The sequence below is a fragment of the Phocoena sinus genome, chromosome 16 (assembly GCF_008692025.1).
Source record: "Phocoena sinus isolate mPhoSin1 chromosome 16, mPhoSin1.pri, whole genome shotgun sequence".
NCBI classification, from domain to species: Eukaryota; Metazoa; Chordata; class Mammalia; order Artiodactyla; family Phocoenidae; genus Phocoena; species Phocoena sinus.
The window spans coordinates 67,465,329-67,490,948 of record NC_045778.1 but is presented as its reverse complement, the minus strand read 5'-3'; the positions used below and the strand labels follow the sequence as shown (position 1 = coordinate 67,490,948).

The following is a 25,620-nucleotide window of genomic DNA, read 5'->3' as shown; positions in this document are numbered from 1 at the left end:
TCATCCTAAATCTACCTATACAGATTTCCTTTAGCTATGGAAGTTGGCATGGTCTGTGCCTGAAACTGGCTGTTGTTAAGACAATATACATTACCCATAAGCTTTCCCCATGTACAAAAATTTGCAACACCAGGCTACTCCTGATGTAGATATCTTCTATCTTCTCTGGAGCAATGTATTCTCCTTGGGCCAGCTTGAAAATGTTCTTTTTTCGGTCGATGACCTTCAGAGTTCCATTCTACAGGAGACAGAGATAACACCATCAGTGTTTCTGAGCCCTACTGAGTGATGTCAGTGAAGAGAGAGGTGAAGTCAGAGGTAATCTTCCTTCTTTAAACTTGACCTCTCCATTGACCTTCGGGCAATCTTTCCTGTCTCTTTCTGGGCTTTGGGGAAAGGGGAGGAAGGCAGCTTTCTTCAAAACCTGTCTATACTGCGTGTGTCTTTGAAGAGTCAGTGGGCAGTCTTGGAAAAAGTCCCTTGGACCCACTGGCATTGTGTAAATGGTTGCCTCATCCAACAAAGAAATTTTGCAGCTCTGAATTTCCAACAACTTAATTTCCAATTACTCCTTTTCCAGAACTCTCAGGAATAGGGAAGGTGTTATCTTTTATTAAGACTTTTGAATTAGCTCTCCGCCTCCTTGACTCCCTTTTCTGTATCCCTCCTGTTAGGTCCGGGAGCAGGCTATACAGCTCTACTGTGCCACTGCTAATCAAGCAAGTCAGTAATTGCGCCTGTTAGGACAGAAGCAGGGCTGGGGAGGGCTCTCTGACCAGCCGCCAGAGGTCATTTGCAGCTTCATTTCTCTGGGCTAATTGGTCTGAGGCGCTTAGGTGTTTAGGGATTTGAATTAAAGAATTGGGACAAGTGGCAAATACAGTCCACGTGATCACACCCTGAACAGCGCAGCAGACTGAACCAACCCTGGAACTATTAACAAGGCCGACTCAAGAAATTAGCCATCAATTCAGCCTAACAGACATTATCTGAAAGTGATTAATAAGGCTCAGCCCTTTACAATTCCAGTGGGAGGATACATCTGTTGCCTACATTGTAGGCTTATTAGAACTGAGAACTCTTCGTTATGCAGCAACAGATCTGTTAGCAAAATACCACTAGACCCAAATCTGTGAAATACATCATTAGAACCAGGGTTCTTAGAGATCTGTTGTTGGATATTCCTTGAATATCACTTAAATCTTGAGAATATTGAGCAAGAAGGGAGTTTTAAATCTAGTTACATTCCTGCTCGCCCAGCACATCGTAGACAAAAACCTTCCAGAGAGAAAAGCTCTTGGAATATCCTCCACAGGGGTTTAAGGCTCCATGATCACCGTGCCTTCATTTCCTCTCTTAGGAAAACAGAGGGGGTTGACAGAGACTACTTACTGCCAATTGTTAGCAAGCTATGCTTTTAAAAAATCTCAGTGTCTTCCACCAAGAGAGGCTGTGAAGGTCACCGAGGGGCACAAACTAGCCTCTGCATACACCTTGTTTAGAAATCCTGCGTCCTTGTTTTGATATGTCTCCATATATAAGTGGAAAGAAGCTTATCCCTTTGAAACTCATAAAAGGCAAACACTATAGGCCCATGGAGTTACCACAGTTTCTTCCTCAATAAAAGTAAAAATCACAACAACAACAACAAAATAGACTACTACACTTCTTCTTTGGAAAAGTCACCTAATTTTCCTCTGTAGGGACTCCCAGAAGTTTTGAAGCAACACCCACCGGGAGCCAGCGGCCAATGTCTCCTGTGTGAAGCCAACCATCCTTGTCCAAGGCTTCCTCTGTCTTCTCAGGGTCCTTCAGGTATCCCTTGAACACATTGGTGCCCTTGATGCAGATCTGCACATAAGATGGTACAAGGTGGTGACAATAGCAAAGTCTGCTGCAAAACACCTACTTTCCTACCACCTTGAATCATTTGATGCTTTCCACTAATGTATGAAGAGCACCAGATTTTAATCCCCATTGTGGGGACTGGAAAGTTAGGCTCAGAGACACTGAATTCCTTGCTAAAATTCTGAATAGAATCAAACACAAACCTGTTCACAATTGTGTGCTTTTTCTGATGCAAATGTCCCCACTATGATTGTCTGAAAATGACTGCCCGGCACAGCCTACCCACCTGTCCTTCGTTGTTCACTGCAAAGTAGTTCATATCAGCCACATCTTCCAGCTTCACATGATTGCAAGCAATGGGGACTCCAACGTGGCCTAAAACACACCGTACTGAATCAGCCAGGGTACCGCGAAACGGTGATAATCCCAGCCATATTTCAGAGAGATTTATGGATTGACTCTAAAGGAATAAAACTGAAAAGTCATCTGGCACCAGTGCTGGAGAGCCAAGATAGGAAGCCCCGGACCAAAGCTTAGGTTTGGCATCTGCCACATTCATCCACAGCACTGAGGTTATCTAAACGCCTGCGTCCCAGTTCATCTAGAACTCCTCCCAACCACTGAACCTCCTGCCCAGTTGACAAAGAACCTACCTGATTTCCAATCCCCAGGTGATGTAATTGTACAGCCAGCAGTGCATTCTGTTTGACCGTAAGCTTCATATACCTGCGCAAACCAAAGAAGGGCTTTGAGACTTACTCGAGATAAAGCAGGAGCCGGCCGTGCCCTATGGCAAGACATGAGGAAAGCAAGGTCTCTGAGAGTTGGAGGACACTTAGTGTCCTAATACCTTGAATTTATGCCTGAGCTGCTAAATCTTTACAACTGTGGATTCACTCAAAAACCAAAAGGGTCCAGAAATAGACCTAAGTATGGAAACTTACTATACTTTGGGAAATGTGGCATTTCAGGCTGATGGAAAAAAGCAAGTTATTCATTGAGTGATGGGCAACCCAATGGCAATCAGACTTGAACCAAGGCAATGGAGTGCTACTGAAGGAGCTGAAGAAAGTGAGTAGCATTTTTTAAGGGAAATAGCTATGGTTTGGAACGGGTTGGCAAACTTTTTGTATATAGAACCAGATAGTGAGTATTTTTGACTTTGTGAGCCACTTGGTCTGTATTTCAACGACTTATCTCTGCCAGTGTAGCAGCAAAGCAGCAGTAGACGATATGTAAATAAATGGGTATGGATGTGTTCCACTGAAATTTTACTTATAAATACAGGCAACGGGCCAGATTTGGCCTGTGCTGCAGTTTGCCCGCTCCTGGTATAAAGGATAATCTTGACTGGAGAGGGGATGTGGGGACGTAAGTGCATGGGCTGCAGTGGGGCTATGGCCTGTCATAGGCAGAGCTGGTGGAGAAGGCGAGGAAGGCATTTCTGGGAGGGGTGTGGCAATAGGACCTTCTGACCTATTGGTTTTAGGGAAAGGAAGGTATTAAGACCGGCCAGGAGGATGCTAGTTTGAAAGACCAGAGGAACTCTGACCTTGGCATCAATTCAGAACCTTTTTTCTTTTAACATCTTTATTGGAGTATAATTGCTTTACAATGGTGTGTTAGTTTCTCTGTATAACAAAGTGAATCAGCTATATGTATACATATATCCCCATATCCTCTCGCTCTTGCATCTCCCTCCCACCCTCCCTATCCCACCCCTCTAGGTGGTCACAGAGCACCGACCTGATCTCTCTGTGCTATGCGGCTGCTTCCCACTAGCTATCTATTTTACATTTGGTAGTGTATATATGTCCATGCCACTCTCTCACTTCATCCCAGCTTACCCTTCCCCCTCCCCGTGTCCTCAAGTCCTTTCTCTACGTCTGTGTCATCAGAACCCTTTTTTTTTTTAGATTCCATATACATGCGTTAGCATACAGTATTTGTTTTTCTCTTTTAGGCCGTTGTTTCATTCATGTTGTGCATGTTGGCCGAATGAATGAACTACTTAGCTGTTTGTGGAAAAACAAATATGAGAGTGTATCTGTACTCAAGCCCATTTACTAAATTCCAGGTGGAGCAGAGACTTACTTGGAAAAAAGTAAAACCGTAAGGCTACCAGAAGATCTGGACGAAAACAGATTTATGCAATATTGAGGGTTAGGAGGCCTGTCTAAACAATTATAGAGCCACATAGAAAAGGTGACTGACTACATACACATTTGAAACTTTTATATAGCAATACATAGTACAAAAAGGTGAGACTAGGAAAAATAGTTCTAACACAACAAAGATTGATTTTATGACCATACGAAGAACTCCTAGGAAGCAAGGTGAAAGAGAACCAAATTATCCTTTGCTCATTTTTCTATAAGTAAGTAATCGAGTAATTCATGAAAGAAATACAAGTGCCCGTAAGCAGTAGAAAAGATGTTTAGTGTTAATAAAAGAAACAAAGTTGCAATGAGATTTTTCATGTATCTCGTCAGCTAAGATTTAAGTGACTGAAAAAGCACTAGCAAGAATATGGGGATATCAGGACTTGTGCATTATTTGCATTAATGCATAAAAAAGACAAGACCTTCCTGGAGGGAAGTGTGATAATCTGCATTAACATGTAAAAAACCCATATACTTTAACCCAATAATCCCCACTCGTAAGGATTTATCCTAAATTGATAACTGCATAAATATACACAAGTATCCTTATCACTTGATTATAATAACAAAAAAAAAGTGGTAAACAACTCTAGTGTCCATCAATAGGAGACTACTGATTTGGGTACGTTCAATAAACTATTACAAAACCATTAAAATGATGTTTATTTGACAAGGAGCAATGTTAATGGGCACTGTTTAATAAGTATTTTAGAAAACTGATGCTGTTTTTTAAAGGTTATACTCCATTTATAGTTATAAAATATTGGATATATTCCCCGTGTTGTACAATATATCCTTGTAGCTTACCTTATACCTAATAGTTTGTACCTCTTACTCCCCTACCCCTATCTTGCCCCTCCCCCTCTCCCCACTGGTAACCACTAGTTTGTTCTCTATATCCGTGAGTCTGCTTCTTTTTTTGTTATATTGACTAGTTTGTTGTATTTTTTCAGATTCCACGTGTAAGTGATATCACACAGTATTTGTGTTTCTCTGTCTGATTTATTTCACTTAGCATAATGCCCTCCAAGTCCATTCATGTTGCTGCAAATGGCAAAATTTTGTTAGTACTGATGCCATTTGTGTAAAGGTTTCTGTACACAGGTGCATTAAGAAGTGACTGGAAGGGTATTTTCTCTTGATTTTGAGATTCTGGCTGACTTTCTCTGTGGTACTTTTCGTCTGTGTTTTCATTTTTATCTAAATAGCTTTATTTGTGCAAAAGTGAAATAAGCTATCATCAAAAAAAAGGTGCTTGGCTTACCGGACATCCCATTGCTGCCCGGAGGAACGTCAAGACAGGAGAGGAGATGGGGGCAGCTCCGGTGACCATGAAACGAACCTTCCCGCCCAGGCTTTCCTGTTTAATAGACACAAAAGACCTGCTGAAGACTATTCCCTTTGCTTCAGTTTCCTGTGTTGCAAAATGGGTAGAACAGCCTACCTACCCGGTGTTGTCATGAGAATTAAACTCGTTAATTTACACAGCACTTAGAATAGGGTCCAGCATTGTAGAAAAGAACTTAAAATGTTAGCTATTACTGTCACCACCATCCATAGCTGGGATCAGACCTGCAATTTTTTTTTTTTTTTGATTTCCTCAGATAATTTGTATTCTTGGGCCCTTCAAATTACCTACAACCTCAACAGACCACCTAAGAGAATGAAAGTGCTAGAACAAGAAAAATCCACTTTCTGCTTTTTGACCAAATCCCTTTAGTGACAAAGTTGTCCAAGAGAGATCTCAAAAGGTGAGTGAACACAGAAAGTGCAAAAGGCTCTCCAGTTAAAGAGATGCTTGACCATCAAAGGAAAAGCAAAGTGTGCTGAGTCAGTGGGCAGCCCAGATACTTACCTGGCTCCATCCATAATCTACCCAACGTACCTGGATCTTTCCAAAGACGAGCTTGTCCCAGACACTGTTGCGTCTGATGATACCCTTTTTCACTTCACTGAATTTACAGGCGACAGCCAGGTTCAACAAGAACTTCTTAAAGGGTGTCTTGGCTTCATTTTGTACCTGCAGAGTGACAGCTCCTCTTAGTTGGAAACCTATTGGAGATACTCACCAAGGCCATTCATCAGTGAGCAAGAGATAGTGCCTCCTAGCTTCATAAGGAAGAGGCTCTTATTCATGCACTGGTGTGCTGAATAATGATGAGCCCACACGAAGAAAGAAATGAACTTAGTACATACACACAGAGCTCCAGCTCCTCCAAATTCCTTGTCCTTAGCAAACAACCTTGACAACTCAGATAGCATGTCCTCAAAAGGTAGTCAGCATCTATCTACACCAAAGTTACCTGGGAGTACTGATTAAACAGCTGATTGGGTACCACTGTTAGGACTTTTGATTCAGTATCATATGTATGTATGTAGTGGCATAACATTACAAAGAAAACATCCCACTGGCCATTTTTGAAGATCGCTGGGGTACCAGTTCATTATTTTGAAGACTGATAAAGGAAAAAATCAAATAAGTTTCATGCCTTTATGAAAGAATCTCAGCTAATGAAGGCAAGAGAAATGCTTGGATTAGAAAAATCACCATTTTGCCAAGCTTAATGAAAAACAGAGCAGTGATCAATGACAGCTAAAACTGTTATGTGGCAGTGGGATTCTGGCCCGACTCCTTAGTAGATCTGACCCTGGACAAGTTATTTAACCTCCAAGGTTCAGTCTCCTCATCTGTAAGTTAGGGATTGTAAGTGTTGGCATGATTTCCTGGGCTTTTGTAGAAATTAAATGGTGGAACGCATCTGAAATAGTTACCGTGGGGCCTGGCACCTCAGCAAGAAGCACACTAAACCAGTAAGTGTTATGAAATCAGAGTAACAATTTACCAGTAAGTCAGCTGAATATTGAGGGGCTCCCCAACTCTCTGAATTAATCTCTTTCCAGATCACATCCAAGTAATCTCATCCAGAGGAGAGGGAGTTTCATCTGTTATGGTCTTTCATGGCTGCAGTTGTACGTGTGGCTATAAGTGGATGCTGGTAGGGGTTGGGGGTAGAAGTGGAGCACGTTTCTTAGTAACATAGAGTTCCTAAGAGCTTTAGTCAGGCCTAAGCCCCAGACAGCTCCGGCAGCTCAGGGCCAGCCCAACAGAAGCAAGGTTAGCACCTTATCATAGACCCTGTTAAGGAGTCGGGGAACCGCAGGAAAGACTGTGGGCTTCAGGGTCTTCATGTCATCAGGCAGCAGCCGAATATCTCCTTGGAAGAATCCAACTCTGGCTCCACAAGAGTACACAACAGCCTAAAAACAAAACCAAAGAGCAGAGCTCAGAGCCAAAGGACCACTTTGGGTGGGGTCTGTATGGAACAGAATTGAGGAGGTCCATGGGCACTTTTCTCTGGACAGGACACCCGACCCCTGAAGTTTCAGGTACCCAGAACTCTGAGACCCTACCCCCTAGGCAAGATGGAAACTCACTTCTGCTGAGGTGGCGGGACAGGTAAGACAGATTGTGAGACTGAAGGCCCAGCCCTACTCTGCCCACAGCTCTGGGTGAGGGTCTAAGGCATCATCCTTTGTAAGAGACCATTCCTTATGTAGCACTAAGAAAAAACACTGCCACTCAAACTAGAACACGCCTACAATTGTAAGACCATCTCAGTTTCAGAAATGGTAAAATGTGAAAAAATATGCTTATTAGAATTGATATTTTATTAATCAGATATCAACACTTTAGCCCAAGGAACTGAATCTTCCATTTTGGCATTTCATGCATCAACAGATAAGCTGGTTGAAGAGGTATTTAAGCAGGGATCAGAGAGAGGATTTTCCACGCCTAATAACACCTGTGTTTTTGCTTTCGGTTCTCCAATCAGCCTCAGAGTAGCCTAAAAGCTTGGCGTCCGCTCACAGAAGGCCAGCTCTCCCCCCAGTTGCTGCACGGTCCTCAACGGCTCCACCTTAAACACTCTGGACACCTTACCTGGATCAAGGCTCCTTCTCCACCCCTCTGTGGGGAACTCCTTTTCTCCAACCCTAGGTCTTTTCAAAAATTCTAACCCAAATAAAAGAAAACAGAAAAAACAATGCCTCGTATCCCTGCTCAGAATTGAGGGTAGATAGTAAGCTCCCGGCTATGAGCTCCCTGGACTGGCAGGCACCCTGTGTGAAGGCAGGAGGAAGCATTTGCTCCGTGGGACACACACAGACTCAGCAGAGAAGGCTCTGCAGCAGGTTAGGGGTGATGCCAAGATTAAGACTCAGCCATGCCAACTCCCTGCCCATGTCCTTCACATTAGAGCAAAGACTGTAAATGTTGCAGAGCTGCCTTTGGAATAAACGTGGGACTAGCAAGTCAGGACCTTCTTTTCACATACCTGCTAGGAATATAGGATCCTTACCTGTACAACCCTCTCAAACATATGAGCCAAGGGGAGGTAGGATATGGTCACGTCCTCAGAACTGGGCTCAAAAGTATGCTATAGATCAGGAAATGGAAAGAAGACAACAGTGGATTAACGCCAACTTTCTCTTCCAAAGAAGATTTAAACGCTGCTTCTTTCTAGGACCGCTGCACACAGTTGTACAGGTGTGCACTGTGCAACTCTAAGGGGCGCCCTAACTGCACCGAGTGCAGAGATCTGCAGTGACCCTAAAAGAGCAAAACTCTAGGCAAAGATGCACCAGTATTTGTCCACACTCCGGCCTTCAACCTGTTTCTTCCCCCTCTGCCTCCTCTGACTTTAAAATCTTATGACAGATTCCCATTTTAACGAGGGCCTCCTTTTCAAGTGACCACTGACCTCCACACATTTGAGAAAAGCAGCAGCATTTGAAACGATATTTTCATGGGTTAACATGGCTCCTTTGGGGTCACCTGTAGGAAACAAGAGGTGGGAAGATCTGTTAAATGGCTAATAGGTAGCCTTTGGCATTGAAATGAGAAGCTACATTCGATTGGTTCTGTTCCAGGGAGCAGAGAGCTTCTCCTGTCACTGTGTTTTTTTGTATGAACAGTGTATGACTCTGCTTATGAATGACTGATGCCTCCACAGATTCTACTTCTGATGGCAGCCTTAGCCTTGTCCTACCACACAGGGCATAGCCACAGTCACAGACAGCAACACAGTCAGAAAGAAAATGCCAAGTAACCCGCCCCCCTCCCCGTGCCGTTTTCATGTTGAAGACTTCAGATCTAACAACATTACCTAGCCATCACTTTATAAACTGGGCACAGTGGAATGGATATAACTTCTAGATCATCATGGATCATGTTAAAATTTATTGAGTTCTAATAGCTAGGTAACTACATACAGGGGAGAAAGAGGACACAGAGTGATCTGTGTAGAACTACCACCGGGCTGTCTTGATTGAGTGAAACCACTCCAGTGATGTCAACTTGAGAGAGTCTGGGCTGGGGGATAAAGTTGACTTTCTGATGCCACCTTTAAGAGCCCTGAATTCCATAGCATGTAAACACCTCCCACTGTGTTCAGTGAAATTTATTTGCTTATGCATAGGTTTTTCTATGCAGGCATCTGTACTCAGAAATCTTAGATTATAAGCCCCTATGGATAGGGCTTATTGTAGGGTATTTTTACCAGCCCACTAGTGGTCAGTGGCTCAAGCCATGTTTTTGGCTGACCAGGGGCCTCTGGGGCAACTTCCTGGGCACTGACCTGTGGTCCCACTGGTGAAGCAAATGATGCTCAGATCTTCTGGTGCAGGAGGCTGGAGGGGAAAGCACAAGGGCTTAGTCTACCGTGAGCTTTGGAAGTTGAATACGGAAAGAATCAAATTTGGGCAGAAACAAACTTACCACAGGTTTTTTGAAGTTCTCTTTGCCTAAATTCTGCATGAACAGGAAACCAAGAAAGAAAGACATTAGTTGAGTTGGGAAGACTTAGGACAAATACAGCCCTCCCTTTCCCTTTTGCTTGAGCACACCTCTGTGGGAATACAACCAAAATTCCAACCTGCATCAGGCCCAGAGGCAACATTCAGGTACAATGGAAGCCTTGGGGTAGAGTATAAGTTTTCTCTAGAGTATCAACTCAAGAGGGCCGATCCCAAATGTCCAAACTTCCCATCAGACTCCTATGGTTCAGTCTTCTAGGACCACTGCTAAATCGTTTTGAATAAAATGAACAGTTAACATTTCAAGGCTTACTACACTTTATATTACTGTCCTGAGCACTTTATTTTCTCTCATATAACCCTTTACAACTCCTCTGTGAGGTAAGAACTATTTCATCCTCATTTTACAGAGGGGGAAAGGAAGATGTGGAGCAACTGGCCCAAGGCCACCTAACTAATGGGTGTGGAGCTGGAACGTGAACCTAGGAAGCCTGGCTCCAGGACCGTATCTTTAACTGCCACCTAGCCTCTGCATTTATAAATCCTCTACTTGGAAGTCTGTGCACACTGACCACAGACCTTCCTCACCCGCTGAGTTGTCTTGGGGAAATGACTCCCAACGCTTCACAGCATGAGTGTAATTTACTCTTCTCCTTCCACCCCGGAGAACAACAGCTTACTCCCTTGTGTAGAAGTCCTGCAAGTTGCCCACAGCATCAGCCCAGCCTTCCAGCTGTGAGCTGACTTTCAGACCCATACCTCAGCATCAAGCAGTGATAAGATCTCAACTCCACATTTCTCCCCTCTCTTCTTCAGGTCGTTGTCAAAGGGATCCATGAGGATGATCAATTTCAGGCCCGGGGTGAGGCCTTTTTCCACATTCTTAATCAGGGCCGATGCCTTTTGGGGCGTGTCACAGATCACCGTGGCGATTTCAGCTGAAAGCAGAAATAGGGCCGGGGGTTACCCTTCTGCTTTGCTGTGTACCCGATTGTCTTGCAAAGAGGAAGAGATTCTTGAAAATTTCAAAGCTACTGGGTCCCCAAAGGAGATTATGTCTGTAAATCAGATTTGTAATGTATAAAATCTGAAACATTCCACTGATAATAAATAAGCTTAATTGAAACAGAAGCACTTAATTTCCTTGCATGCACTTAACAGTTTATAGTTTCTAGAGGAGCCACAAAATTCCTTCTGCTTAAGAATACAGACAACGTGTATGAATCATGTAGATGTGGTCCTGCCAATGTGTTTTACCTAGGGGAGAGGGGAGGAGGGATTAGAAGGTAAAGGAGGAGGCAAGTGGGATTCTAGCAGACAAGCATTTATGATTTTTAATGTTAGCATTTGCTTTGATACTTGTTTACACAAATAGAAAACTTCTGATTATGTCTATAGTTCAAATGGATCTACTCACTTAATCTACTAGTTCTGGGACAGAAAGTAACATCTAGTATATGTCTTATTTGCCCATTGAACTTGAACTTGTTTCTCTAACAGTGGTAATTTGGTCCACAGACTCAGCATGGACATTGGTACCTGCCGGTGAGCTATACTGACTTCGATTTATAAGAATAGGAAATTAAACTAGTAGTTTCACAGTGATACAGTCAATTAAAAAGTTATTCACTAACTGTGGCCTTTCATCCAGGGTTGCCAGCAAAAGTAGTCTTATTGCTAAACTGTATTGTCATACTACGCTACCTTGAAGCATTTCATTGAAACTTCTATCTGATTATATACCTGCCTCATGGGCTTTTTGTAACTTCCCTCTAAATTATATCATAGGTACTACAGGACAAGAGAGACTTGAGCATTTTTCTGGCCACAGCATTCTAAGTCTGCTAACAAAAACAGATAATGAGGAATTACTCAGCATCAAGAAAGAATCAAGTTAAAATGTAATAGCGACAGGAATAAAGACGCAGATGTAGAGAATGGACTTGAGGACATGGGGAGGCGGAAGGATAAGCTGGGACGAAGTGAGAGAGTGGCATGGACATATATACACTACCAAACGTAAAATAGATAGCCAGTGGGAAGCAACCCCATAGCACAGGGAGATCAGCTCGGTGCTTTGTGACCACCTAGAGGGGTGGGATAGGGAGGGTGGGAGGCAGACACAAGAGGGAAGAGATATGGGGATATATGTATACATATAGCTGATTCACTTTGTTATACAGCAGAAACTAACACACCATTGTAAAGCAATTACACTCCAATAAAGATGTTAAAAAAAAATGTAATAGCAAAGTTTTACCCTTGTTGACAACGTATATGACGGCGTCTTCTCCCAAGGTGTCATACAGGGGGACAGCTACCATGGAGTACGTGTAACAAGCAAACTCAGAGATGACCCACTGTATGGAGAGAAGTTCAAATAAGGACTAGCTTACGCTTTGAAAAGGAAATGTGCTAATTCAGTCATTTTGTCAACAAATGCTTATTTGGTGGCTCTGTGTTAAAAAAAAAAAAAAATCACCTTTTTTGTGATGCCCTAGGGACTGCCACTGCTGATGCTATAAAATATAATTAAATAAAGAAGATAAGATAGGTACAGAGACAACAAAGGGAGAGTGTAGTAAGTTCTATCCATAAGTGTTATGGAAAGCATTAGGGAGTCTTGAGGTAGAGTCACACTCAGGGGTGGGGTGGGCTATCTGGGACTGCTTTGGGAAAAGTGATGGAAATTGGGCAGGGCTTTGAAGGACAGGTAGGATTTGGTCATGGAGATGGAAGCAGAGAAGGTATTCAAGGAAGAAGGAAGTGAATGAACAAAGATAGGACCGCATGACTTCACTAAGTACATAACAGAAAGCATAAAAAGTGACAGGAAATGAATTGGAAAGGTGGGCTGGAATCTGCTAATGGTGGACCTTGAATGTCAGTGTAGGCATTATGAACTGAATTGTGTTCCCCCTAAAATTTATGTTGAAGTCCTAACCCCATTGCAATTGTTTTTGTAGATAGCTCCTTTAAGGAGGTAACTAAGGTTAAATGAGGTCATAAGGATGGGGCCCTGATCCAATATAACTGTTGTCCTTATAAGAAGAGAAAGAAACACAGGGGATGGCAGAGAAATGGTCATGGGAGGACACAGCAAGAAGGCAGCCGTCTACAAGCCACGAAGAGAGGCCTCAGGAGAAAACAAACCTGCTGACACCTTGATCTTGAACTTCCAAGCTCCAGGACTGTGAGAAAATTAATTTCTGTTGTTTAAGTCACCAGTCTGTGGTATATTGTTATGGAAGCCCTAGCAGATTAAGATACTAGGTTTGGTGTTAAGTTCCTGAACTAGAGTCAAGGATATCTCTTCTTACTGAGGCTGGGTGTGATGAACATAAAGTATGTAGATGCACCTAAAAGTGCAGCCAGGGCCCTCTTGGATTTTTAGTTAAGCAACTGGCTTAGGTGAGCACATGTCATCCAACTCTTCTGAAACATACAAAGGCTTTCTCTGAGGATATTGGGTCTAATGACTTAACTTGAACTTGAAGATAAGCTTAATTCCAATCATCTTAATGTCTAAAATCTGTTTTCAGCTCACTGTGGAAAGATGGCTACAGCTGGTCTCAGTAGCAATGGATGCCTTGGTTGCTAGTTCACGTACAATGTGCAAATTCCAATTCTAGTACAAACTCATCCCTTTCCACATCATCCTCAAGCTCTTACTTGCCAGTCCTTCATAGCTTCCTTATTTTCTTCATACAACAGACTGACTTAAAATGACACATAACGGGAGACATGTAAGAGAAGTCCAGTCACCTAGCAAATAGCACTAGACATTCAACCAGGATTAAAGAAGTCCTGCACTGTAACTTTTAAGTGGAACAATATTTAAAGAATCTGAGGTCTTTAAACAGCTTTGATAAGTCATCAGCAAGTGTCAGAGTGCTGGATTGGGGTAGGGTTTAAAGTCTTTAGATGTAGCCCTGACTCATTTCCTTGAGTTAATTTCAGGATGGTTACCTCTGGCCTATTCTGAGCAAAGATGCCAACAAAGTGTTCTTGTGATGCCTTATATCCTTTCTGCAAGAGACAGGAGCCCAGGTACTCTGCTCGATCAGACACCTACAAGTGAGAGACGTAAAGAGAGAGAGAAAAAAGCAGTCAAGACCCAAAAGAGATCATATTAGCTCAAGATAACCACACAAGCAAAAGAATTTATCCAAAATCATGGGCCTGACTTACCTGTTTGTAGGACAGCCATCTGTAGGGCTGGTTTGGTTTTCTATATCCCAAGCAAGGCCCATTGTCTAAAAACATAACATTAAATGAAAATCAGCTCCAGTTGCAAATTCTTTGGACCAGAGAAGGTTAAAGGAGGTTAGGAAGAGACAAGACACAAAGGATAAATCCAGTAAAGATGCGAGCTTCTCTTATGTGCCAAGGAAATTCAAACGCAGTAAGTACTCAGTTCTCAAAGGCAGAGGGAGCCTTGCAAACTACATTCGAAACACTTGGGAAATGCTACAAAACAAGGGTGGTTCCATGTTGGAATGTGTGACCCCCATGGTGACAGGCATTTGGGGAAAGCCATGAGTATGGACTAGCCCACATGAGGTGAACAAACAAAAGCCCACAAGTAAACACTAATAGACCATATCGGATAATCTTGGATTGAGCTTCCCTACAATGAAAGAAATATGTGTTCATAAAAATTTAGAAAAAATCAAAATACAAGGCATCAATAATCTCGTCACATAAACACCATTGTTAAGGCTGATGTTTTCTTTCATACCTCCTTTGATAGTTCTACAGGGTTATATTCATTCCACATGTATATTTTGGTACCCTGCTTCCTTCCCCCATTTGATATAAATATTCCCCTGTAATTATTTCTCCTCTGTAGAGATTTCAATGGCCTTATTATGGCGAAGTTATGAAGGGTTCTACTGTATAGCTGAATTTATCTCATTATGGACATTGAGATTGTTTCCAAGATTGACACCTCAGTCTTGGTAATGGTAATGGTATGATGCATATTTTCCAACTGATCATTTCAAAGTTAGAAAACTTTCTTAGAATAGAGTATTTAAAATGAAATAACTGTGCTGGGAAGGGTGGCAGCGGCTGGGAGTGAGGATGGTTGGTCACACGGCTCAGGTTTTTAGTACTTGGCACCACATTGCTTGGTGAAGCAGCTGTGACAATCTGCTTTTCTCCAACCAGCAATATATCAAGTCATAGACACTAAATAGTCTCTTTTTAATATGTCTTCTGGTTAAATAGGTTTTAAAAGTTATTGCTTTAGGGACTTCCCTGGAGGTGCAGTGGTAATCTGTCCTGCAGTGCAGGGGACGTGGGTTTGATCCCTGGTTAGAGAAGTAAGATCCCACATGCCGTGGGGCAACTAAGCCCATGTGCCACAACTAGAGAGCCCACGTGCCCTGGAGCCCGTGCACCACAACTAGAGAAGAGAAAACCCGCACAACTAGAGAGACGCCCACGCGCCACAACGAAAAGAGCCCGTGGGCCACAACTAAGAGCCGAAGCAGCCAAACATAAATAAATAAATGAATAAAATTAAAAAAAAATTAGAAGTTATTACTTTAGTCTAGGTTTCTTTAACAGCTATTAAAGTGGGGCCTTTTCCCTCATTTGTTAAGTTTTATCTGGTAACGTACTTTGCCCGTTTGTATGAGCGTGTCTTCTGAGATACTGAGACTCATAAAGAACTGCAAGAACACACACACATACGAGTACATACAGGAGCACACATGTACACACACATTGGCCATCAATATTTTTACAACTTATATTTATTGTCTTACATTTGACAATAGAAGAATTACACTTCTGAACATTGAAACTACTCAGCCTTATTTAAAATTACGATAAGTCTGGGAACATCCACTTACTAGAGTAAATAGTAATTGCAGCCACAGAAGCCGTGCAAGTCATGGTACTTGTCAGGCTAAGGAACAACTCTAACCGGCTGGGAAGATCCCACATCTAAGCCAGAATGAGACTGAGTTTTTTTTTATTATTATTATTATTTTTTTGCAGTACGCGGGTCTCTCACTGCTGTGGCCTCTCCTGTTGCGGAGCACAGGCTCCGGAGGCCCAGGCTCAGCGGCCATGGCTCACGGGCCCAGCCACTCCATGGCATGTGGGATCTTCCCGGACCGGGGCACGAACCCATGTCCCCTGCATCGGCAGGCGGACTCTCAACCACTGCACCACCAGGGAAGCCCGAGACTGAGTTATAAATAGAAAAGCAGAAGAGAAGGAAATTTTACATAGAGGATTTAGCCAAATTGCTAAGAGGAATTCAGGTCTAGCCCAAAGGAAGCATTCAAAGAGAAGGTCACTAGGAATTCAGAGGTAAATAAGTGAACTTCCAGACTAAGTGACAGAGGAAAAAGGAGAGAAAGCAGGAAAGAGATAGCCACTCTGATTAAAGAGATATTTTTAAAAAAATGAATGTGGAGACTGTCCACAGGAAACATTAGTTCTTTTTCTTTCTGCTGAAACAGCTGCATGAACGCTCAAGAAGTCAAGTCTCAGACTGAGACTTTCTCTGAAGCCACAGGCAAGTCCTGCTTTAGAGTTCACAGCCAGTGCTCCAGCCTAGAGTGTGTGCCACTGGTGCTCTACCAACGGGATTGTCTGTGCTGACATTAATCACCAGTGATAAGTACCATTTATGGTACCTAGCCTACTCTGTGCTAGGCATTTTAACTCATTGGGTCTTCCCAATAACTACTGTTATCCCCATGGTACCAAGAATCATGAAGGGCTAGACAGCTTCAAGCTCACTCAGTAAGTGGCAGAGCTGATGAAGGTGGGAAAAACTATACTGCATCTCCTTATCACTTCCCTGTTGATGAAAATACTAGCAGAGGCCCATGACCAAGGAACAAGTCAAATAACTGGCCCAAAGGGGAACCAACTGGGGTTTCATTCAACTCTGTGCCCTAATCAGCTTCAGTCTGATTAGCCAGAGTCCTGACCAGGCAACAGCCTAGCCTTTGATTAATTTAAGCAACTTAGATCTTCTGTTCTAAGACGTGGCCATCTAAAAAGAATCATTAACAACTTCTCAGCAAAACTGGGTCCCAAAGCTGGGTAGAGTTGAAACTCCGGCATGCAGAATCCCTGGAAAGCTTTGTTAAAAACTCATATTCTTAGGTCAAACTATCTGGAATTCTAATTCAGTAAAACACAGTGGAGGGCTTCTCTGGTGGCACAGTGGTTGTGAATCCGCCTGCCAATGCAGGGGACACGGGTCCGATCCCTGGTCCAGGAAGATCTCACATGCCGCGGAGCAACTAAGCCCGTGAGCCACAACTACTGAGCCTGCGTGCCACAACTACTGAAGCCCGCATGCCTAGAGCCCATGCTCCACAACAAGAGAAGCCACCGTAATGAGAAGCCTGTGTACTGCAATGAAGAGTAGCCCCTGCTCGCCCCAACTAGAGAAAGCCCACGCTCAGCAACGAAGACCCAACACAGCCAAAAATAAATAAATAAAATTAAATTTAAAAAAACAACAAGGTGGAGCCAGAGGATCTATATTTTAAACATTATCTGCAGATGATTCTCAACATGGATCATCTACTGGGTAGGGGTTAAAGATAGAGGTTAGGGCTGACGTATTCAATCCCAGTTGTAAACAGACATGTCGTTTTTCTATGGAAATAGCCAGGATGGATTTTTCAAGCTACTTATATGAGAAGCCATTTTAACTTTATCTGTTTAGTTTAAATTGAGTATTGAAATAAAATTTCTAAATGAAGCAGTGTTATGTGCCACATATTACACGCTCGATGACTTGTTTCTAGTTACAATAACAACACATGCTCAGTGAAGAAAACTTCAAAAAATGGGAAATCCCAAAGGAAAGTCTATTGTATTAGCTATATACTATCTTAAGTTGTCAAATAAATAAAACTAATGGTTGCATTGGTTTGTGTTTGTTATTTGCCTGGAAGTCTAAATCGGTACTAATTTGGAGCCACAAATAGTAAGTACAGTCCCCTTTAGAGACTTCAGATATAAGTTTTCTTTACAAAAACCTTTCATTGTCTGGAGGTGCAACAACTTTTATAAAACACTTAAGAGCTGACGTAAAATAGAATAATCTAGCCAGATAGATAGATTTAAATTTCAGTATCAGTGTCAACATTTTCTAGCTCTGTCTCCTTTGAAATGTTCCTGAATCTCAGAGTCTCTGTTTCCTTGCTTTAAAAAATGGGGGTGGGCTTCCCTGGTGGCGCAGTGGTTGAGAGTCCGCCTGCCAATGCAGGGGACACGGGTTCGTGCCCCGGTCCAGGAGGATCCCACGTGCCGCGGAGTGGCTGGGCCCGTGAGCCGTGGTCGCTGAGCCTGCGCATCCGGAGCCTGTGCTCCACAATGGGAGAGGCCGCAACAGTGAGAGGCCCGCGTACCGCAAAAAAAAAAAAAAAAAAAAAAAAAAATGGGGGTGAGGGACTTCCCTGGTGGCGCAGTGGTTAAGAATCCGCCTGCCAATGCAGGGGACACGGATTCCATCCCTGGTCCAGGAAGATCCCACATGCCACGGAGCAACTACGCCCGTGCGCCACAACTACTTAGTCCGTGCGCCACAACTACTGAGCCCATGTGCCACAACTACTGAAGCCTGCACGCCTACAGCACAGGCTCCTACAGCCTGTGCTCCGCAACAAGAGAAGCCACTACAATGAGAAGCCCGTGCACCACAACAAAGAGTAGCCCCCACTCGCCGCAACTAGAGAAAGCCTGCGCGCAGCAGCAAAGACCCAACGCAGCCAAAAGAAACCAAAAACAAACAAACAAACAACGATGTCGCAACTAAGATGAGACGCAGCCAAAACAAACAAACAAACAAATAAATATCTAAAAAATAAAAATAAATAAAAATGGGGTGATAGCAACTAATCCCTGTGATGTAGGGAAGATAAAGTAGATGATATATCCGTGCAAACGATAGGCTGGTTAGCGCTCGACTATTAAATATTGTCACAGTCATAATTAAAAGGCAGAAGGGAAGGGATGAGAAGTCACAGAGGTAAACCTCCGCCTGCACTGAATATCACCCAAAAGATAAAAGTTATAGCGAGAGTTAGAAGTCAGTTGATTTTGAAAGGAAACCAGTGTACCTAGCAACATGTTCAATGATAAGAGATAGAATGACTGAGCCTTGATATTTTCCAAATGACCCTACCAAAGTTCATGTGGTGATGTTTCTAAGAAAGTCCAAAAGATAATTACCTTCTGTGATACTATGGGCAGCAGCACGGGCCAGCAGTATGGCACTGGGGGCAAGGGCGAGGTAAGAAGTCAGGAGGTCTGAATACTAATTCTGGCTCAGATTCTATAATGCAGAGAATTGCATTTATGAAAAGCATGTTCCTAAACAAATATAATTTACTAGTGAATCAATCAAAATACTTTCCAACTGTTAACTCTTTAACAACAATTTGGCCAGGAAGTTCTCCTTGTGTTAAGTGAGAAATAGGTTCAGAGAGGCAAAGTGGTTTATGTAAAGTCGCACAGCTGAAAATAGGAGAACTGGGTTTCAAACCCAAGTCTGTCCTACTACACAGTTTACAGCACCCATCCTGATTCTGTGCTCACGTCCCCTCCATGCTGTATTTGTGATTCTTCTTGGACCACCACATTTAAATAGCTAGAGTTTTAGAAGCGAGACTGGGAAGGAGAGGTATGGAACAGGACCCCACCTTGGTCTTACAGGCAAGGTGAGACATCCAGGCTTACCAGACACAGCAACTCCTCTTTGGAAAACTTCATACATCGTCTTGGCATCTGAGAAGTAGTAACGTATTAGGTCATTGTCCTGGCAAGGACCTCTCCGTGCTCCTCCCTAAGACACAAGACCAAGTTTAGGTTAAGACTGAGTCTTTCGCCACCCTTTCCAAACCCTTATGGATTGAACTGAAAAGAACATAAACACTGACTATTGAGGTCACAGCGATGACCCTTTTAGTACTCAGTCAATCAATTTTTTAAATCTCAAAATTGTGGTGTCTTCATATCAGAGAAATCCAGAGATTGTCACAGTTATGTTTTTGGCAATCTCCCCCCACCTCCCTAGGCATACACGCACGTGCGTGCACACACACACACACACACACACACACACACAAAAGAGATAATATTATAGTTATATCGTTTTTAAAAAATCATGTGAAGTTTAAACATCTATCAAATGCATACTATATTCCAGTCACTTGGCAACTACTGTAGATGCAAAGTGAGGTAAGACAAAATTACTGCCCATGAGCACCCCATAAATGAGAGTTTTTGGAGCTGGGGTAGGGTGAGAAGGGAAAAACATGCAAATATAATACTGTGACGTACATGCTGTAATAATTGTTTTGGGAGATGAATGAACAATTCTGTATCAAGTAGAAAGGCTACAGAGAAGAAATAATATTTCAATTGAGACTTTGAAGATAAGTAAGCATTTACCAAAATGATGTGGTTTCGTAGAGCAGAGGGAAAGGAGGATAATTCAAAGTGAAGGAATAGCCCCAACAAAGGCACAGAGGTAGCAACAAGGATTTACTGTATAGCACAGGGAGTTATACAGTGTCTTATAATAACCTATAATGGAACATCATGTGCAAAAAAACCCAAAAAACAAACACACTGTGCGGGGCTTCCCTGGTGGCGCAGTGGTTGAGAGTCCGCCTGCCGATGCAGGGGACATAGGTTCGTGCCCCAGTCCGGGAGGATCCCACATGCCGTGGAGCGGCTGGGCCCGTAAGCCATGGCCGCTGAGCCTGTGCGTCTGGAGCCTGTGCTCCGCAACGGGAGAGGCCACGACAGCGAGAGGCCCACGTACCGCAAAACAAACAAACAAACAAACAAACAAACAAACACTATGCTGTACACCTGAAACGAACACAGTATTATAAATCAACTATACTTCAACTAAAATTAAAAAAAGAAGGTACAGAGGCAAGAAAGCACACTGAAGATTCTGGTGGGCAGCTTGAGAACAGGGTATTTGAGAAAGAGGGAGTAGCTAGGGATTTGTCCAGAAATGTCAGCAGAACTACAGGATCAGGCCCTGATTTAGATCCTGGAGCTGCAGTAAGAGCTATAGGCATGGTTCAACCCTCATGAAAGTTAGTTTAGAGAAGCATAGGCATCAATTAAATAAGCATTCAAAACTGTAAATTACTATCAAGATAAGGGTTATAAAAGTACAAGGTAATCCATGAGGCTATATAACAAGAGATCTGACTTAATCTGGAGCATCAGGAGATTTCCATCAGATGTCACATTAAGTCAAGACATCAGAAATAAAGTTCTTTTGGGACTTCCCTGGTGATGCAGTGGTTAAGAATCTGCCTGCCAATGTAGGGCCCACGGGTTCGAGCCCTGATCCAGGAAGATCCCACATGCCACGTAGCAGCTAAGCCCATGTGCCACAACTACTGACCCTGTGCCCTAGAGCCCACATGCCACAGCTACTGAGCCCACGCACCCAGAGCCTGTACTCCGCAACAAGAGATGCCACCGCAATGAGAAGCCCGCACACCACAACGAAGAGCAGCCCCCGCTTGCTGCAACTAGAGAAAGCCTGCGCACACCAACGAAGACCCAACGCAGCCAAAAAAAACCATTAAAAAAAAAATTAAAAAAGAAAAGAAACAAAGTTCTTTTTCTAGAAAAGAAAGATGGGGTCTTCCTGTCTACTTACATAGATGGACTGAGGAAGAACGAAAGATGATTCAACTCAACTTTAGGCAATTGGGTAAGAAGAGATGCATTTAAGTGAGATAGAGCAGGAAGGGAAGCGGGAATGGGTGCATGAGTGTGTGTGTGTGTGTGTGTGTGTGTGTGTGTGTGTGTGTGTGTGTAAGGGAGAAGACATGCAGTACAAAGATGTGTGGAGCCTGAGGTACCTGAGTGTCACTGAGATGGACTGGAACTCACAGGCGAGGTCAGAAGTAGAAAGTCAGATTTGGGCGTCATAGACTTTTAGGTACATATTCATGTCATAGAAGAGGAGGGGTTTTCTCAAAAGAAGTGAGGATTGAAAGCAGGGACTGGCAGACTATAATCTGGGGCCAAACATAGCTTGTCACTGTTAAAATTTTATTGGAACGCAGTCGTGCGCATTCATTTACATATTTCCTGTGCTTTCACGCTATAACAGCAGAGTGGAGTAGTTGCAACACAACCCACGTGGTCTGCAAAGCCTAAACTCTTCACTGTCTGGCCTTCACAGAACATGTTTGCCAACCCCTGCTTTAGAGGAATCAAGAGATGGTGAGACCGACACTGTAAGATGAGGAGAGGAAAGAACTTAAGTGACAAAGAAAGAAAGCTTTCTTTCTTAGGAAGAAATCTCATTGAAGGATACGATGAAAGGCAAAAGTAGAAGTTTCAGGAAAGCAGAAGTGTCAAGTCAATTGAAAGGAAGAGGCTGAAGAATCACTGAATTAAGAAGTTAGATTATGAGTGATGCAGAGAAGTCTGGGGAGATGGTAGTGATAAAGGTCAGCTCTCAGTGAGTGGAAGTTCAGAAGAGGGAATCAACAAATGGACTGCTCTTAAAGACTCTGGGGAAAAGGGAGGATTGAAAAGAGATGGTGGCCTGAAGCAGCAGGACCAGCAGGACAGGAAGATGCTGCTAAAAATCTTCCAAATAAAAGGGAGGCAGGCGGAGAGTGGAGGCAACTTGGAGTAAGATTCCCGAGTAGAAGAACAGAGTTTGTAAAAAGATCAGAAGGGGTTAGCTTTACAAAGGAACAGGAATGCTTCTTTTCTCTGAAAAGGGTTGAAGATGAAAAATCATGAGAGAAAATTCTTGGAGGTTTCCCTTAGCTCAGAGATATAGGAGGCGGTGTGATTTGCTGAAAAGTCAGGGAATTGAGGGGAAAAGCCCAGCTCAATGTCTGTCGTTTTAAGAGGGAACATTACCTCAAAGCTGGTATTTAACTCAATAACTTCTTTACTATTCTCAGACACTGCGTGTCTTGATGAAAATGTTCTCCTGTCCCCAAAGTACTGACTCCCTCATCTAGATCGTGGGTCAGCAAACTTTTTCTGTAAAGGGCTTTGTAAATGCGTTAGGCTTCGTGGAACACATATGATCTATCACTCTTTTTAATTTTTTTTACATATCCCTTGAAAAATATAAAAAACATTCTTAGCTTGCTACTCACACAGAAAAGGGTGGATTTTGCCTGCAGGCTGTAGTTTGCCAACCCCAGATCTAGATTACTGGCATCATAAAACCAGTAAAAGCTGTGATTTCATTTTTATTACAAAGGAAAATATGCCATGACTAGAAAGTTTAACTTACAGATTTTGGGTTGTTTTGCTAACCAAAAAGGCTTATTTTCCCGTACTAACCCCCGCCCCACCCAAGTCTCCTTCACCAGTGATCCTCAGGTCTTGAATTCGTTTGTGCTCGATCAAGTTTGACAAACTGAAAAGGTGCTGGGTAAGTTACCTCGAGTCCCACCGATTGCTTGTTCAGATCAACAACAGGCAACACGGGCTGAGGTCTGTTAATCAGCCACAGGAATATGGCGGCTCCAAAGGTCAGGATGCAGATCAGTGCCGGAGTTGGAAGCGGGGAAAACAAGAAGTTAAAGATAAAAAGCATCTTCGTGAATAGCAGCAGGAAATTCAGGCCTAAAATAAAAAAGAAGGAAAGAAAAAGTTAGAGGAAATGGTCGTATATTTTTACTCAATAGCTCTATGTTTACAGAAAGAACACACACAAACACACACACACAGCTTCTAGCCCTCCAAATAGCCAGGGTTGGACCACTTTAGCAGCTGAATTTCTCCCACTGTTTACCTTAACATTGTCGAGAATAGTAGAATGCATTCTCTACCCTTGCTACTTGACTGTCCTCCCACAAGGCAGAAAGGATCAAAGGAAACAGGTTAATCATTTTCCAGACAATTTTGAGAAAGGACTACCCTTTAATTTTTTGACTGACAAAGCCTAGAAGAAGCCCTCTGGACCCAAAATAAGCTGGTAGTCAGAGGAGGGGGCTCCAGAGAGCTCCCCCTGCCCAAGCAGAACGAGGGTCACGAAGGACTCTTGCAACTGCCTCTCCCTAGTATAAACCAGACAGAAGAGGGAACCTCAGGAGAGGTGACACCATCCATCTTAGAAATTAAGCATTCTCGGGCTTTCCTGGTGGCGCAGTGGTTGAGAGTCCACCTGCCGATGCAGGGGACACGGGTTCGTGCCCCAGTCCGGGAAGATCCCACATGCCACGGAGCGGCTGGGCCCGTGAGCCATGGCCGCTGAGCCTGTGTGTCCGGAGCCTGTGCTCCGCAACGGGAGGGGCCACAACAGTGAGAGGCCCGCGTACCGCAAAAAAAAAAAAAAGAAATTAAGCATTCTCCTGTGAAAGACATTTCCTGCTGGCCAGATATGCCTTGCTCATTGCTTTCTTTTCTGAGCCATCAGGAGGGTCTCAGAAATCAACAGAAGCACAACTTGCCAGGTCCAAAGTCCTCTCCTCCAGGGAGCGTGGAGGAACCAGTTTTATTGGAGGCAACTTTAGCCAGGTCTGCAGGAAGGATGCAGGAGAATGGGCCTGACACATGGTAGCAGGTGAGCATTGAAGATTCAGGCCAGGAAGTGATCTCAGCGAACCAAAAGAAACAGTCTTCCCCCACAACTCAGCTTTTCTTGTAGTTTCCAGCTTCAAACTACTGACAGGAGGCATTAACATTTGAGTGGGTCCTAGGAACTCATTCTCGCTGAAGCCAGTCTCCCCCAGCTCTTGCCTCACAACTTTCAGACTTGACTAGGACAATAAGAGCAACAAACAAATAAGCACCAACTCTACGTCAGGCACTGAGCTGGGTTGTTTGCATGGATTATCTAATTGAAGTCGCACTTTACAGACAAAGAAAATAGAAACTCCCAGAAGTAGTGACTTGTCCAAGGTCACTCATCATTTGCCACTGCTGCTTCCCCGTTAAAATCTACAAAATCACAACCCATTTTTTCCTTATAGAGTCTAGCCACAAGATTCAAGGAGACTGAATTCATCTGGCCCCTTACAGGTCACAGCAAAAGCATTTCAGATTTTGTATTCTTTAAAGTTTACTGCAACACCCTATATCTCAGAGATGAAACTAAACGTTCCTACTCAAAATCAAGAGAGCAAAGCAAGTCCAATAAAAAGTCATAGCCACCCTCAGAGCTTTGGGACAGCTGCCATTAGCTGGCACCTGGAACTTTTGCCATTGAGGGAAACAATTCATTCCACTTTAACAAAGGCTGTAAAGCCTAGAAATTGTGTGTGGGAACAGCAACAGTCACAAGAAACCCGGAGTCACTTTTCATCATTTTTCTACCCCTTGATTGGGTTATTCCTGAGTTTGGAGTAGTCCCTTTCCATTTTATGGAGCAAAATTGAACTTCCAGAGACTGGGATGACTGTCTCAATTCTTTGGTTTCTTCCACATTGTGTTTAGGTAAAGAAAAAGAAGATTAAAAAAAAAAGCCAGACCCCAAAGGTGCTAGTTTACCTAACAACAGGTGCTATTATGACCACCTGCCAGGATTCTCAGAGCTGGGATTTTTGGAATCCAGCCTTAGCCAAAATTGTGTGGTAAGGCAGTCCAGGAGGCAAAGCATATTAGAGAGCCAGCCATGCGGGACACCATTCCGAGGCCGGCCACCCATCCCAGGCTGAGAAGGGCGGCTGCCCCAGGGGAAGCTGCAAAATTCACAGGACAGGTAGCAATGCCAAAGGGAGAGGGAACCTGCTTTGTGCTCAGCCATCTCTGCCTACTGCCAACCCCTGTCCTCAGCCTGGGGTACTGCCACCAGTCT

At 43.4% G+C, this 25,620-nt stretch overlaps 2 protein-coding genes across 3 annotated transcripts in view; one reads left to right on the top strand and one right to left on the bottom strand.

Moving 5' to 3' along the window:
- ZDHHC6 (zinc finger DHHC-type palmitoyltransferase 6) overlaps nucleotides 1-8,339 on the top strand; it is a 29,011-nt gene extending 20,672 nt beyond the window's left edge. Inside the window, exons 12-13 of the transcript XR_004346144.1 lie at nucleotides 5,615-5,761; nucleotides 7,844-8,339. The gene's annotated coding sequence lies outside the window, so the exon portion shown is untranslated. The remainder of the gene's footprint in view (nucleotides 1-5,614; nucleotides 5,762-7,843) is intronic.
- ACSL5 (acyl-CoA synthetase long chain family member 5) overlaps nucleotides 1-25,620 on the bottom strand; it is a 48,829-nt gene that overhangs the window by 2,725 nt on the left and 20,484 nt on the right. For both annotated transcript variants that reach the window (XM_032607925.1, XM_032607923.1), the window contains 17 exons: nucleotides 23,263-23,447; nucleotides 19,548-19,653; nucleotides 14,016-14,080; nucleotides 13,794-13,895; nucleotides 12,085-12,184; nucleotides 10,584-10,762; nucleotides 9,787-9,819; nucleotides 9,647-9,698; nucleotides 8,771-8,844; nucleotides 8,369-8,446; nucleotides 7,134-7,268; nucleotides 5,896-6,030; nucleotides 5,275-5,370; nucleotides 2,502-2,574; nucleotides 2,135-2,223; nucleotides 1,735-1,851; nucleotides 95-238 (listed from right to left, as the gene is read on the bottom strand). In XM_032607925.1, coding sequence (XP_032463816.1) covers nucleotides 95-238; nucleotides 1,735-1,851; nucleotides 2,135-2,223; nucleotides 2,502-2,574; nucleotides 5,275-5,370; nucleotides 5,896-6,030; nucleotides 7,134-7,268; nucleotides 8,369-8,446; nucleotides 8,771-8,844; nucleotides 9,647-9,698; nucleotides 9,787-9,819; nucleotides 10,584-10,762; nucleotides 12,085-12,184; nucleotides 13,794-13,895; nucleotides 14,016-14,080; nucleotides 19,548-19,653; nucleotides 23,263-23,418 — 1,734 coding nt within the window. In that variant the 5' untranslated portion in view covers nucleotides 23,419-23,447. The remainder of the gene's footprint in view (nucleotides 1-94; nucleotides 239-1,734; nucleotides 1,852-2,134; nucleotides 2,224-2,501; nucleotides 2,575-5,274; nucleotides 5,371-5,895; nucleotides 6,031-7,133; nucleotides 7,269-8,368; nucleotides 8,447-8,770; nucleotides 8,845-9,646; nucleotides 9,699-9,786; nucleotides 9,820-10,583; nucleotides 10,763-12,084; nucleotides 12,185-13,793; nucleotides 13,896-14,015; nucleotides 14,081-19,547; nucleotides 19,654-23,262; nucleotides 23,448-25,620) is intronic.